The sequence below is a fragment of the Tamandua tetradactyla genome, chromosome 2, assembly GCF_023851605.1.
Source record: "Tamandua tetradactyla isolate mTamTet1 chromosome 2, mTamTet1.pri, whole genome shotgun sequence".
NCBI lineage: Eukaryota > Metazoa > Chordata > Mammalia > Pilosa > Myrmecophagidae > Tamandua > Tamandua tetradactyla.
Window position 1 is genome coordinate 103,144,956 of NC_135328.1, and position 14,398 is coordinate 103,159,353.

At 36.3% G+C, this 14,398-nt stretch overlaps 1 protein-coding gene across 1 annotated transcript in view; it reads left to right on the forward strand.

Annotated features, from left to right (window-relative positions):
- The window catches only part of TMC1 (transmembrane channel like 1), a 469,408-nt gene extending 455,797 nt beyond the window's left edge, over nt 1-13,611 (forward strand). The window contains exons 24-27 of the mRNA XM_077148434.1: nt 4,836-4,961; nt 9,118-9,196; nt 9,303-9,354; nt 13,344-13,611. Coding sequence (XP_077004549.1) covers nt 4,836-4,961; nt 9,118-9,196; nt 9,303-9,354; nt 13,344-13,366 — 280 coding nt within the window. The 3' untranslated portion in view covers nt 13,367-13,611. The remainder of the gene's footprint in view (nt 1-4,835; nt 4,962-9,117; nt 9,197-9,302; nt 9,355-13,343) is intronic.
- The last annotated feature ends 787 nt before the right edge of the window (nt 13,612-14,398 follow it).

Consider the following 14,398-nt stretch of genomic DNA (forward strand, 5'->3'; position numbering starts at 1 on the left):
TCAGTTGCAGCACAAGCTACCTAGGAAATGGAATGATTGTTGGATACTAATGAATATAAAGAAGGTCACATAATTTATGAGCCAGAATGCTACAACCTGCTGCTGAGAAAAATTAAGGGTATTTCTCATATTATTTTCTCCCTAAGTAAGAAAGACAAATTGCTGAAATCAACAGTGAAAAGTGAAGAAGGCTCTTTGATCCAAGCTGGAGATGGGCTCTTCAGCACTTCTCTGTGACAGCATTCTCGCTGGCATATATCAAAAAACCTAAGTCACAGGGATCTGAAAGGTTGAGATTTCATTCTCTAAAGAGTTTTAGAAATGAACCTACCACATTTCCCCTCAAAATTTCTGCATGTTCAGTTGCTGGCTAGCATGTGTTTGAGTTATTTTTCCTTTTCAATGAAGGAGCTGTGAAAGTGGGAAGCAGTGTAAATGACAAGCATGATGCAATAAGGGCCATATGTAATTTCCCTTTCATGCTGTCAGACCCGTGTTATTAAAGTCAAAAGATTTTTTACCCAAAGGCTAAATATAAAAGAGGCACTTTCACTCCACTGTGGTCTGAGTCATTATCGTTGTATCAGAAAAGAAAAGGAAAAAAAAGAGAAATGTTAAGCCAGCTGATGGGGCAAAAGCAGCAGGCGTTCTGTCAAGCTCAGGAAGCTGCTGTTGACAGGCCTTGTTTGCTTTTTTGTTTTGTTTTGGTTGCAAGTGGGTCGCTATAAATAATGTAGACAGTGACATCTGTAGACTAAATAAGAAATTGCAGCCTTGAAGGAGAGTTGAGGCTTAAATTTTTAATAAATCTCAGGGTACAAAGTTCAAGGAACAAGCCACTCAGTTAAGATGGTTAAACTGCAAATTATCCATACAACTTAATATCCAGGATACGTTTTAGGTGGGCTTTTTAACTTTTTAATTGGAAATTGACCTCAGTAAAACAGCAAAGGGAAACCACACAATGTAAAATGAAACTGGTTGGTGGTTACTCTGGATCATTCATACTTAATATCGTTGAGCAAGCCATGTACAGATACTGCATAAGATGAGCTTTTTGAGCCCTAACTCTCTTCCTTTTCTATGTCATACACTGAGTTATTCTGATTTGTACTGAAAAAAAATTAGTCGATATCTAAGGCATAGTATCTTAGTTTGCTCAGCATTTCCTAATTGGCAAACATAAACAAATCACTACATGTGTTATAGTATGTCAAGATGGGTGAAATTTAAATATTTTCAGTGGAATGCCAGGAAAGGTGCTATACAGATAACCTATTTTTTTCTGTCGACCTCATTTTGGAGCAAAAGAACACTCACCATAGTTACTTGCTTGAACTTAAAAGTTTGAAAGGGTTGTTGTGCTATAGAAGAGAGGAGAGAAAGCATTTATTAATAGAAAACTCATGGTTTGACATCCTTAGGGATTCTGAGTTTGAGGTGGTTTCTCCAGCCTGTTTAATGAAGGTTGCCTGACCCTACCTGGCTCCTGGGGTGGACAGCAAAGAGACAAACATGAATTTGAGGAAGGTTAATGAAGACATCACAGCAAAAGTCATTAGGGTCTAGGACTTTATTCCCAGGTACAGCTGAGGTTTCAGGGAAAAATGACTACAGAACTTTTCGAGGGGCCATGTAGCAAAGCAATTTTTTTAGATATTTGGCTTGGTCTAGTTCGGGAAGGTGGATTTTCCAGGAAATTATTCCAATAGGCTGGGAAATAGATACACATTAAATAGTTCAACAATTCAAAAGCTATTTCTTTGATGCCCAGTTGAAGAAAATTCTACTTGTTCAACCTCAATCCCTGATATTTGTTGCCAATAATTCTGAACAATTTGTAGTTCTTTAGGTTCATGTACCTCTCTGCTTAAATTAGAGCAACAATAATTTTTCTGTTTTTCTTTTTACTGAAAAGGTAATAAAAAAAACTTACAAATTGTGGAAAATTTTAACATGGAAACAGATACTACCCATAACCCCAAAGATCTGAAATAACAACTCTCAGCATTTTGTCATTTCTATGCTCTTGTTTTCTTTTTAGGTAGATTTTTAAATAATTGAGATCATATAATATATTCGGGTTTGTATAGAGCTTTTAGTAATTAACATTATATTGAGATCTGCTATTACATTACTCATTTGCAATTGTTGATTTTGGACCTGTCTTCCTTAATAATCTAGCTTTCTTTTAGAAGTTGGGAATAGAATATTTTAATCTCTGTGAGTACAGAACACGGTAGAATGCTGGTAAATACTTTGTGTTAATGAATGAATGATGAATAATGTTTACTGTATATTAAGCACTGGAGGAGATCTGTGGTAAATTGGACATAGATTCTGGTCCTGCAGAAGTCCCAGTTCAGTTAGGAAGACAGACTTCTTTGTAGACCCATCTAATCTAGCTATGCCCACTGGAGAGATAAAGGTTAAATGCAGTGGCATTTTACTTGTCTATATAGTGGCAGAAAGACTGGAAAGTACTTCTAGAATACTATGAAGTGGCATGCCTGGGCTTATCTGTCAGAAGATAGCATTTCTGGGTCTGTTGTATAGATGTTTGCATGGTTTACATATAATTAAGAAACCTGGACTCCTTTCTTTGGTAAGAGACCTGGTCTGGAAAAGAAACAACACTCAGAGGAACTGGCAACTGTGTTGGGATACACTGGATTCTAAGAAGACTTTGTTGGGAGGGATTATTTTTCTAAGTTGCTAAATTTCCTGTCCTCCCACTCCGACCATATTCATCAGTCACAGCCTGAAAGGCTAGAGAAGGAAGGGTGGGTTCTCTTATTGTTTCTGGTCCTCCTTTCCTGTTTCTTTACTCTACTCCATATGGAAAATGGGAACTATGATCAATTAGAATGAGGTTGTCTTAGTCTTCCAGGGCTGCCATGAGAAACACCACGTGGTGGTTGTCTTAACAACAGGAATTTCTTGCACCATAGTTTCAGAGGCTGGATGTCCAAAATCAAGTCATTGACAAGGCCAGACTTTCTCCCCAAAGTCCGTCGCATTCTGGAACTGGCTTTCCATGATCCTTAGGGCTCCTTGGCTTGCATCTCTTACCTCTGTCACATGGTGATCGGTCTCTCTTCTTGTGTCTGCTCTTTGGGTTCCCTGTCACCTTCTGTGACTGGCCATGTCCAAATTTCTTCTGCTTATACAGAACCCCAAAATATGGATTGAGGTCCCTGATTCAGTTTGTCCACACCTAAATAGGATCTTAGAAGATCCTGTGCACAAAGAATTCATGCCTTAACCGATAATACATTTTCAAAGTTCCTATTTACAAATGGTTCACATCCACAGAAACAGGTTAAGATTAAGAATGTGCCTTTTGCTGGGGTACATGAGTCCATCTCCCACAGGAGTGATGAAGAATAAACATTTTTGGAATAAGTTGATATAATTCTAGATTATCTGTGCCCTTCCTTTCCCCACATGCATCATAGATCCTGCTACTTAGTGTATGTATTTATGATTGATGAAGCACAGTTTACCCATACCTCTGTGATACAGTAAGCCCTGACAAGATACTTGGAGCAGCTCTTGGTCTGAAAGATATTGTTAGTTATAACAGAAAAAAAGCAATGTTATCTGGGAGTTGTGGGTCATCTTCATTCAGTAGTTCAGAATGTTTAAAGATTAAAAAACAAAAGCAAAACCAAAACACTGTTAAGGGCTATTACAGCTTTTATTCTGATGATAGATACAACTTGGTGAAGAACAATCTAAAATCTTTTCTGAAAATTACTTCTTTTCATAATAGAATAAATAGACAAATACAGGAAAAAATGACTTGGCTCCATGGATATTACTTTATAGTTCTGGATCCTAGTAAGTTAAAACAGGCATCCTGTTCCCCTTTCTGCAGGTTATAGGGGCTGATTCTCAACTTAATATGTTCAGAGTCAATCCATTAAGGACCTTTGCTATTTAGATTTGTTTTCCTTCTCTTCCCGCTTTCTTTTCTTGGTAGTGGAGCTAAGCTAGTACTCATTAGGGCTTGTCCAGGAGAAGAAATTGCAAGGAAAAGGACTCATCATTTTGTGTGGTTACCTATTAACAGCTCTGATGAAAGAGGTCTGGTGGAAAATGAGATGGGAGCTATAGGATGGAAAAAGTTATTGGATTATTTGCAGATTTTATTTCCTTAAGCTATTCCTCATGCTCATTTCCAAGGCTAGGTAAAAATTGAGTGCACTATTTCTTTAGGCTCAAAAAAGAGGGTTCTCCTGTAAGGACAGCTGACTGAGAGACCGACTGTGTATGATTTATAAAATATATTTCAATCAAAATCTTAATAATAAAAAAAACCTTCTATTACCATGGTTGATTTCTTTCTTTTGTTCTTTTTTTTCTTCCTACAAGTTCTGATGAGCCTAAGTCCTGTTCAGTTATAAGGCCACTGGCTAAAAATTCTATTTGCTTGAAAATATCTAAACCAATACTGTCATTAAAGGTGATGTAGTATTCTAGAACTGTGCTACCCAACACAGTAGCCACTGATTTTATATGGCCATTTAATTAAAGTTAAATGAAATTAAAAACTTAGCTCTTCTACTAGCTACATTTCAAGTCACAGTTAGCTGGTGGTTGTGGTCGATTACCTAACTGCCTTGGCTATGTGCCTATATTGTAATAGCATTTCTCATATCCTAGCCATATGCTGACAATGTGAGGTCAAAATATCAGAAGTTGTACTAGATACCAAATGCCTAACCTGAAAGAGTACCTAGGCAGTGTTTGAGGAATATTTCTAATTTTCTTGCTATAGTTATGGTCTTTTTCAATATGTTTTAAATGAGCTTTTCTTCCTGTCTTTTCAGTGGCAAAAATAGGATGTTTGAAGTCATTGGGGAGACACTGGAGCATGATTTCCCAAGCTGGATGGCGAAGATTTTAAGACAACTTTCTAACCCAGGGCTGGTCATTGCCGTCGTATTGGTCATGGGGTATGTGCTTTTCTGTTCATAGAAAAGAGCGTTGTGATGTTCTTCTTGGCTCATTTTAGGTTTCCAGTTTTCCTGCTCCCTCATGTTCCCCAAGGACTGTGCTGTAACCTAACCAGATTCAGTACTGATTATATGGTGTGAGAGGCTGAAATTCATGAGCCATATTCTGATTCTATTGGATGTAATTCACAGCCATCTGCATCTGTCTTTGCCTCCCCAGGATTATAAGATTTGTTCCCAAGTAACCAAAATAATTATCAGTAAACAGCTAAAGCAAGGGAAACATAAATGCTAAACGGTAAATCTAATCAGCACACTGAGCTTCCCCTCACAACCCGGCCCCCACCTCTTGTTCCATAAAGCAGATGGCTGTGAATACACAGAAATGATGAGTCTCTCAGTTAATATCCCCCTTGGGGCAACGCTAGCCTATATTTTAGGGCTAAGGGCTTAAGGGGTCTTAAAAATCACCCTGTCCTTGTTTCTCATGGGTCCTCAAAAACTGTATGTCATGATAATATAATCATGGGACCAGAAGGGTCTCAGAAAGGTCAATCATTTTAAACTTTTAAAGTCAGAGTTGGTAGCCAAAGGGGGACACAGGAGTGGACTTTTGTTCCCGTGTATGTAATCTTCATTAGCTTCTGATTCTTGGCCACTGCAGATAAATGTACATTCTACATAAAAATATATGCTTGCTATGGATAAGCTAAGAAAGCGGCCCTGCTCTTCCTTCTAATCCCCAAGCCCCTCCTTATAGAAAGTGTGGAACTGCCATTGTTTTCAGTCAAAGAGGGCAAGTATTCAACCACCTCTAGGGAGCCTTTAAAAATGATAGTTGATTCAAAGGGGTGGATGTGTTTAAATAAAGGTAAAATTAGGAAATCTCAGGGAGAAGACTCCCACTGGTTTAAAGCAAATGAGCTGGGATTCTGAGCCAAGTTATCATTATCATCATCATCATATTATTGTCACTATCATGAACCAAATCAGGAAACTGACTTATAGAACTGACGTGATTTCCCTAGGCAAGAAAGGTGGTGGAATAATACTACCAAGAGTTAAAGCAGATCCTTAGATGGTAGATCTAATACTCGCTCTTTTATGCCATCACATCATCTTAGGGAGAGTTAATAGCAGTAAGGATGATTAATCAATAAAACAGAGTACCGTTATATATTACAGACTCTCAATCCTGGGGTGGTGTTAAGCATCCCATAGTATATTTCTGGTCCAGATGCATTAGAAAATGACCTGTCTGATGCACAGGTGACCCTTGAAGTGATTTTCTTTCTCCACATTTTCATGATACAGTGGCTTCTGAGAGCATTATTAACACTCTCCTTGTGGTCTTTATGAGTTAAGGCCCTTTAGTGATATTCTTGAGATCTTGTTTTTAAAATCTTTAGGTCTTCTTACCATTCATAGATTTCTTTGCAAGCGGTGTTCTAATGCCACTATCTAAAGATGTAGTAAGTTGTCTCAGGGGTGTGGAGAAAGAGCAAAAACTTATGATTCCTGGGCTGCCATTGTCCCAGGCACTGCATGAATTAACCCATTTAATTTCCTCACTAATGTTAAGAATTTGGCATTGATTGTATTACTAATAGCACATGGACCCTTTGAGTAGTTAGCTGCCCAAAATTAAGTAGCCGATAGGCAGGATTCTGAAGTCCTCTCCTTTTCCACCTCCTATTTTCCTAACATTTGCAGCCCTCCACACTGAGTTCACCATCAGTGGGGTGTTCAGAAGGGCTGGAGGCTACTTGTCAGGAATGGGCTAGAACCCATGTTGGCACACTTTTACTCAAATGACTAGGGAGTAGGCATTTTGGGCTCTGTGGGCCAAGAGGCAAAATTGAGGTTTCATGCAAATATTTATGTGAACATTTAAAAATGTAAAACCATTCTTATTACCCAAGCTATACAAAACAGCAGACCAGATGAGGCCTGGAAACCATTTGCCAATCTTGATATATGCAGCCTGTAGGGAAATTGACAGCATGGAGGGGTCAAATAGATTTTCTCCTGAGGCTGATTTAGTTCTGTGGTTCTAAAAACACGAAATTAAATTAAAAACACAAATTTCAATATATCACTGATTTGTTTTTTGAATTCCTAAGATCTCATCTCCTGTTCTATGGGGTCCATACATTTGGCTTGGCTTTTTATTAGCTTTAATTAGAGGATGTTATAAGCATTTCATATGTCCCCACTGGATCATTTCATTCAATCTAGATGGTTTTGGGTCACTGAGTAGAGACAATAGAATTCATGTTAGTTCTCTGTAGGTAATCTCATTCTTTTAGGGACTACAAAATGATTTTGGGGGAAAAATCCATTTAAGATTTAATACAGTGATGTATGGATTAATAGAGAATCCCATAACTGGAAATGACTGTGAGATCTTTGAGTTCATTTGCCAAATCCAGTCACTTTGCTAAGAAAATCCAAATCACACGCACATACGCACACTCTCACACACACACATTTATTGAACACAAGCTTCATGCCAGTTATTGCGCCAAATGCTTTCATGTATGTAATTTCATTCAAACTCCTGTCACTCGTATAAAAGATAAACAAACCCAGCTAAACCATATCAATAATTATGTTGCTAGCACCAGATGGCTCATAAAGGGTTTAATCTGGCATGTTGATGAATAGAGGGATTGTGTTCAATATTCAGTTATTTGCAACAAAGAGTAATGCCAGTTATCTTTTTAAAAATGTATTTATTTTATTAGAGGAGTTAAAGGTTTACAGAAAAATCATGCAGAAAATACAAACTTCCCATATATCCCCACCGCACACACATAGTTATCCCTATTATTTACACTGTATTAATGAGGTATCTTTGTTGATTAAAAGATGAATATCATTATAATTTGACTATAAATTACAGTCCATAGTTTTTATATTAGGTTTCAATGTTTTAAAAATATTTTCTAGTTATATATATGTATATGTATATGTATATGTGTGTGTGTGTGTGTGTGTGTGTGTGTGTGTGTATACATGATTTCCCCTTGTAATAACATTCAGATAATCACATGTACAAAATCGTGCTACCATCACCACCATCTCATTACCAAAAACTTTTCTATTACCCCAGGTAGAAACTGTACTGATTAAGGGTTTTAACTCCCCATTCCCTACCTACAGTCCAGCCCCTGGTGACTTGAATTCTAATTTCTGGCTAGTTATTTCATATCAGTGAGATCATACATTATTTATCCTTTTGAGTCTGGCTTATTTCATGCAACATCATGTTTTTAAGGTTCTTCCATGTTGTTACATGTATCAGGACTTCATTCCTTTTTACGGTTGAATAATGTTCCATGGTATGTATACACCACACTTTGCTTATCCATTCATCAGTTGATGAGCACTTGGGTTGGTCCTGCCTGTCAGCAATTGTGAATAGTACCACTATGGACATCAGTGTGCAAATATCTGTTTGAGTCCCTGCTTTCAATTATTTGGGTATATTCACAGGAGTGGGATTAAGTAAGGACAGGCATATTTATTTTTGCAGAATTGTTTGGAATAACTTTGATCAGCTTTTTCTAGAAATATAATGCCATTTAAAAGACCAAATATTCCTTTATAAATTTTTTTCTTTTGGCATGAAGAAGAAATGCAAACAATATTCTACGAAAAAAGTTCGCTTTACTTAACTCTAACTATGAAGAATTATATTCTGTTATAAAATTAAAAATAAAAATAAAAAAAATAAAAGCCAGAGGAGAGAATTTAATATAGAAAGTCATTTTCCTTTTTATTGGACATGTTTTCGAAGCTTCAGTAGATTTTGCATTCTCTTGGATGCCATTGTCATTGATCTAAAATGTTAGTTTTAATGATAATTTAGTTTGATCTCAGTACATTTCCAAGAGAGAGCTAAAGTTAGGTAGTGTGGTATGTAGAGATTGCAGCAGGCTGGTGATCAGGAAACTTAGGACCCAACTTTGCAGTTCCTTCCCTACTTGCTGCTTAATTCAGAGTGTGCCTTATTACCTCCCTGTACCTCACTTTTTTAATCTACAAGATAAGTGTCTCAGAGTAGGAAATGCATTTAAGTGTACTCCAACACTAACATTCTATGGCCTACTGAAAAACACCATAAACTGTACATTTTCTTTTATTTATTTAGCTTAACCATCTATTATCTCAATGCTACAGCTAAGGGCCAGAAGGCAGCAAATCTGGATCTAAAGAAGAAGATGAAAATGGTAGGATGCAATTGATTTTATAAAAACATTGGCTATCTTAATGTCAAGTAATAAGAAAAGACCAGGAAACTTAATTTTCTTCTTGTCTCTTTTTTTCATCATGCAGCAAGCTTTGGAGAATAAAATGCGAAACAAGAAAATGGCAGCTGCCCGAGCAGGTTGTATATATCTTTACATTGGCAGTTATTTTTTCCACAAGAAGAGTAGCCTTTCTTCACTGCTTCCCCCTTCGAAGTGGGGCATTTGATATGGAATGGTAAAAGCCAGTTTAGGCCTTCTCTGTCATCACATCCTAGGGAGTTAGGTGTTTTCCAGCGGAAGAAAGAGAAATTCAAGTATGGTAAATAGTAGTAGCAATAAAAAAAGAACATGTTACCTTGAAAATTGACAGGAAATGAAGAAAATACCCACATTGTCTTATACAAATGGCAGATATAAATGCAGATTCTCTTCTGCCTATTTTGACCATTTTTATGCATGGAAGGACCCACTCAGCCGGTCCCAGGGAAGATCACCACAATTGATTGCCAGAAGACTTTTTCTAATCTATTAACCTCTTATTCTCTTTCTCTCTCTCCCTCTTCTTAGAACAAGCCATGTTCTTATTTGCCAAATTAAATGTTTTGCGTTCTACATGGAAAAGTGATACCTAAGAACTTGAGTGGAAATCTTTTTTATTCAATGCTTTTTCCAACTTTCCTCCTCATACCTAACTTTAAAAACTCTTTATATTAATTTTCCTTTAAGTAATAGAAAACTCAACCTAAATTGAGTCAGAACCCACTCTTGGAGTTGTGATTGATCAGTTTCCCTGAAGCATATAGAACACACTGAGGAGGGTATGCCTACTTAAAAGAAGAACGGTGATAATTCAGTTATAAGTCTAGTCTTTTAAAAAATATTTTATTTTTATCAAGTCTACATATACACATAGTTTAGCATCAAATAATTCTGCAAATTTTACTATGGAAACAATATCTCCTTCCCCTCCTCTTCACCATGTGCCCCATCCAACTACCCAAAGACAAACTTTTCCATTGCTTTCAGCTGATTATTTTGGATCTTTTTCCCTAGCTTCATGTTTTATTGCTATTTCTTTGTCATTTAAAGTACCATATATTAAAATTATTGACTACAATACCAATAAGGCTATAGCTTTCTTTCATACCTTTGCCCCAATTTCTCTAAATATCCTTCCAATATAAGTAAATTGTTATTTTGGTTAAGTTAACATTCAGTGTTTATAATATTAAGATCATCTGATATTTTTCATGGCTGAGTTATGAAGTAAATTTCCATGACTAAGCTATGAAGTGAATTATGGTGCACATTTTTAATTTATTAATTTTTCAATAATTATATTAATTTATTAAGACCACTTGATATTTTTCATGGCTGAGCTATGAAGTAAATTTTCGTGGCTGAGCGATAAAGTAAATTATGGTGCACACTTTCAATTTTCCCAGGATTCATAATTGTCTCTTTTTCAACATTTGTTTGTTTTTCTAAGTGTTTATCATTAATGTAGTCTCCAAATCTTGAATACTTATTGAATTCTGCTCTCTGTATATTCAAACAGATTGGATGTTCATGTATTTTGGTGAAGAAAGTTATATGAGAGTAAAATTTCTGAGAACTTGCATGTCTGAAACTGTCCTTTTACCCACCCCTTTGATTGAGAATGTAGATAAATACCCTTCTAATTAGATTGAAAGTAATATTCCTTCAGAATTTTGAAGATACTTTTCTGTTGCTTTCCAGATTCTGTAATTGCTATTTGTAATTCTAAAATCATTCTTTTACTCTTTCTTGTGTGATTTTTTTTTTTATTTCTTTTTTCTACTTTACTTATCTGGAAAGTTGTAGGATCTACTTTCTATCATCAGTATTCTGAAATTTCATAATGATGCATCTTAGAGCAGATCTATTTTTTTTCCTTTTGATCTCATTAATGTGTGCATTTACTCTAGAACCTCCAGCTCTTCCATTGTAGGACATTAAATTACTTTTTGCTGAATTCTTTCCCCCATTGTCTACGTTCTTTTTTGAATGGAATTCCTTTTATTTACATACTGGACCTCCAGGAATAATTTTTTAATTTTCTTACTTTTCTTTCTTATGCTCCTTCTGTTTATCTTTTTGATTTACTTATGAATGTTTCCTTAACTTCAATTTTCAAGACTTCTCATGACCTTCACTTCTGCTATTGTATTTTTAATTCCCAAAAGCTGTTTTACTCTTCAATTATCTTTTTAAAATAGCATTTGTTCTTGCTTAATGGCTGTAATGGCTCATTTTTTATGAGAATGTTAAAAATTTTATTTGAAGTTTCTTTGCCTTTCACAGTCTCTGTTTTCTGCACACTGTTTTGTCCTTTCTCTTTTCCCTGCTGGTCTCTATTAGAGTGTTTTCTCAGGTCCTTTGTGATACTTGACAGTCCACTCGTATTTAAGGGTAGGACAAAAAAAAATGCGTTTGGAAGCTCTAAGCATGTGGATGGGGCTTGTTGTCAGATCTTCACAGTCAGGCTGTGCCTGAGCTATTGATAAACCTCCATGTCAGTAACTTTAACAGCTGGGCTTTTTTTTTTCTTCTTCTTTTTTTTTTTTTTTTGCATGGGCAGGCCCCGGGAATTGAACTTGGGTCTCTGGCCTGACAGGCAAGAACTTTGCCTGTTGAGCCACCGTGGCCCACCCAGTAACTGGGCTTTTCCTCTCAGAGCTGATCAGATTCTCCAGAAGAGCCACTTCAAAACTTCTATCTGGCAAGTAAAGGTTGGCCTAGCAGTACTGTAGAACCTAAGTGAGGAAAAAGGCATGGGTCAGATCTCAGTTTTCATCTATATATGCTCATTTAAGTCCCCTATTCTCTCTCGAGTTCTTGTCATCCTCTAGCCACAAGCATCCTTGTTTTACTCTCTCTGGAGAAATTCTTCCAGTCTTCTACCAGGACAGGGGAGTGGGTGGCACCCATCTATGCCAAATGGAAGAGTAGATCTGTGGCACTAACTGCTTTTTAAACAGACATCTAACCTTCTTCTTTGTTTTGGTTCCTTACTTTCAGAGGCACCTGCTGCTTTCAATTCCTGAGACTTTGGGAGGTTTTGCAGTGCAAATTCTGTTGCTCCCATCTTTTCCCTCTGTGTCTCAATAGTTCAATTTGTTAGAACTTAGAAGCCATTTATCATTAATCCATCTGCTTTCCAACTTCAAAAATCTCAGCATTGTTTTCTTCTCTCTCTTGTTCTACCTGTTTAGATGTAGGTCTAATAAACAAACAAAAACAAATAAACAAAGTGAAACCTTTACAGTTGAGTTTGGAAAGGAGCTAAAGTTCAATCCAGTGTGCTCACCTCCACAGGCTAGGCAAACCTGCCTGTCTTCTACACCAAATGAAGCAATGATTTTATCTCCATCTTAACCCTGTTCATTCCACAATGATTACCTGGGGCATTGTGTTGAGATGAAGAATGGGGTTATTAGTATTCTCTAATCTTTGCAGAATATCAGGGAGTAGAAGCAGTGCTTTTCTATATCCTCAAGATTGTGGCCATAATTTAACCTTATCAAATTAGTGTTGAGAATGGTGAATGAAAAGTTCTGAATTCTAGTTAAGGTTTATTGATATCTTCATTGTTTTAAATATTTATATAACATTGTAGTGTGCCATTTCTCTGATGGTTTGCCATAATGGGTATTTAAAAAATCTTTATAACCCTGTGTAGGCAGAGATGGCATCTTATTCATAGCTGTTTCCTCAGACCTTTTTATACAGAACTTAATACATAGCAGTCCCTCCACTGACATCAACTGGACAATGAGGAACTCTTTTACTGGAGAAATTTAAAATGCATAAAATTATGTCATTAATCTATGACATAGTTATCATTAATAAATGTTACAAAAGCAGAGTTCTGCCTTCTTTAGAATCTCTCTGAGAATTTTGTAAAATAAGAAATATAGGAATATTTTGAATATAAAAATACTAAATATTATGGCAAAGTGTAGCACACTTGGGAGGTAGATCTTAGGCCACTTCAGTTAGAACTATCAATTGCACTAAAATTTTATTTTCTTTTTCTTCATCTTCTCTCTCTCTCTCTCTCTCTATCTCTTTTTTTTTTTTTTTTTTCCCCTTTTCTGAACAGCTGCAGCTGCTGGTGGCCAGTAACTTTCACTTGTCTCCTTGGAGCCCAGAAGTACTTCTCATTGTGCTGTAGGAGTAATGGATTATACAAAAGCCCAGAGAATGAGCTTTGTGAGGCTGCTATTCCCCTGTTCCACTCCCGATGGATTATCAAGATCAGTCAAGTCAACCACAGTCAATCAAGGCATCACAAATTACAGTTTGGCAGGAACTCCAGCATGTACTCCATTAAGGATTTGCTTCTGTCTACCACTTTCTCCCCTGATCCATTTTCCTGACATTTTGAGTTTAAAAACAGGTGTGATCCAGCAATATATAGTTCACTGGATTACTTGGGTTAATTTAAAAGCATTTGCTTGTATGGATTTAAATTTTATACATTTCTGCCTTAGTTTCCCTTGAATAGGAAACAGAAATAGTTCACCCTCTTTTTTCCTTTAAGTTCAGAAATATCTTCATAAAATACTCATGTACTCATTCACTAATTCACTTTTTTTAAAACCAATCACTTGTTTTCTCCATTTTTCTTACCTGTCTTCTCACCCACAGCCTCCATTAATATAAACCGAAGACTTTTATATTTGTGCCAGATTCAGTAAAAAAGGAAAGGGCTCTTCAAAGGAAAAAAATTTAAATGAATTAGGGGGCTGATCAGACTAGGTTGAAGGTCTCTCACCTTGAGGAAGCACATAGGTCATAGAAAAAACAAATTATTTGTTAAAAAAAACATGACATCACGTGTGACTACTGTCCCATCACAGTCTGCTCATTCAATCTCCAACGATCATATCATTCGAGTTTAGATTCTAATATTCTATTACTTTTCTTTGGTTTTTTGTTAAGGTTAGGAAAACACACATTTTTATCTGGGGCTTTAGTTTATAGATGTGTTTAAGCACTATTTGTTATAGAAAGTTTGAATTCACTTTGAATAATGACACTCAATGCCCTCAGCTAGACTCATTGTGTGACTAATTTACGTTTTCACTTTCCAGAGCTAAACCGATTTGCCTACTATTTCCTTGCAATTGATTTGATGATTTTTATTACCCTATA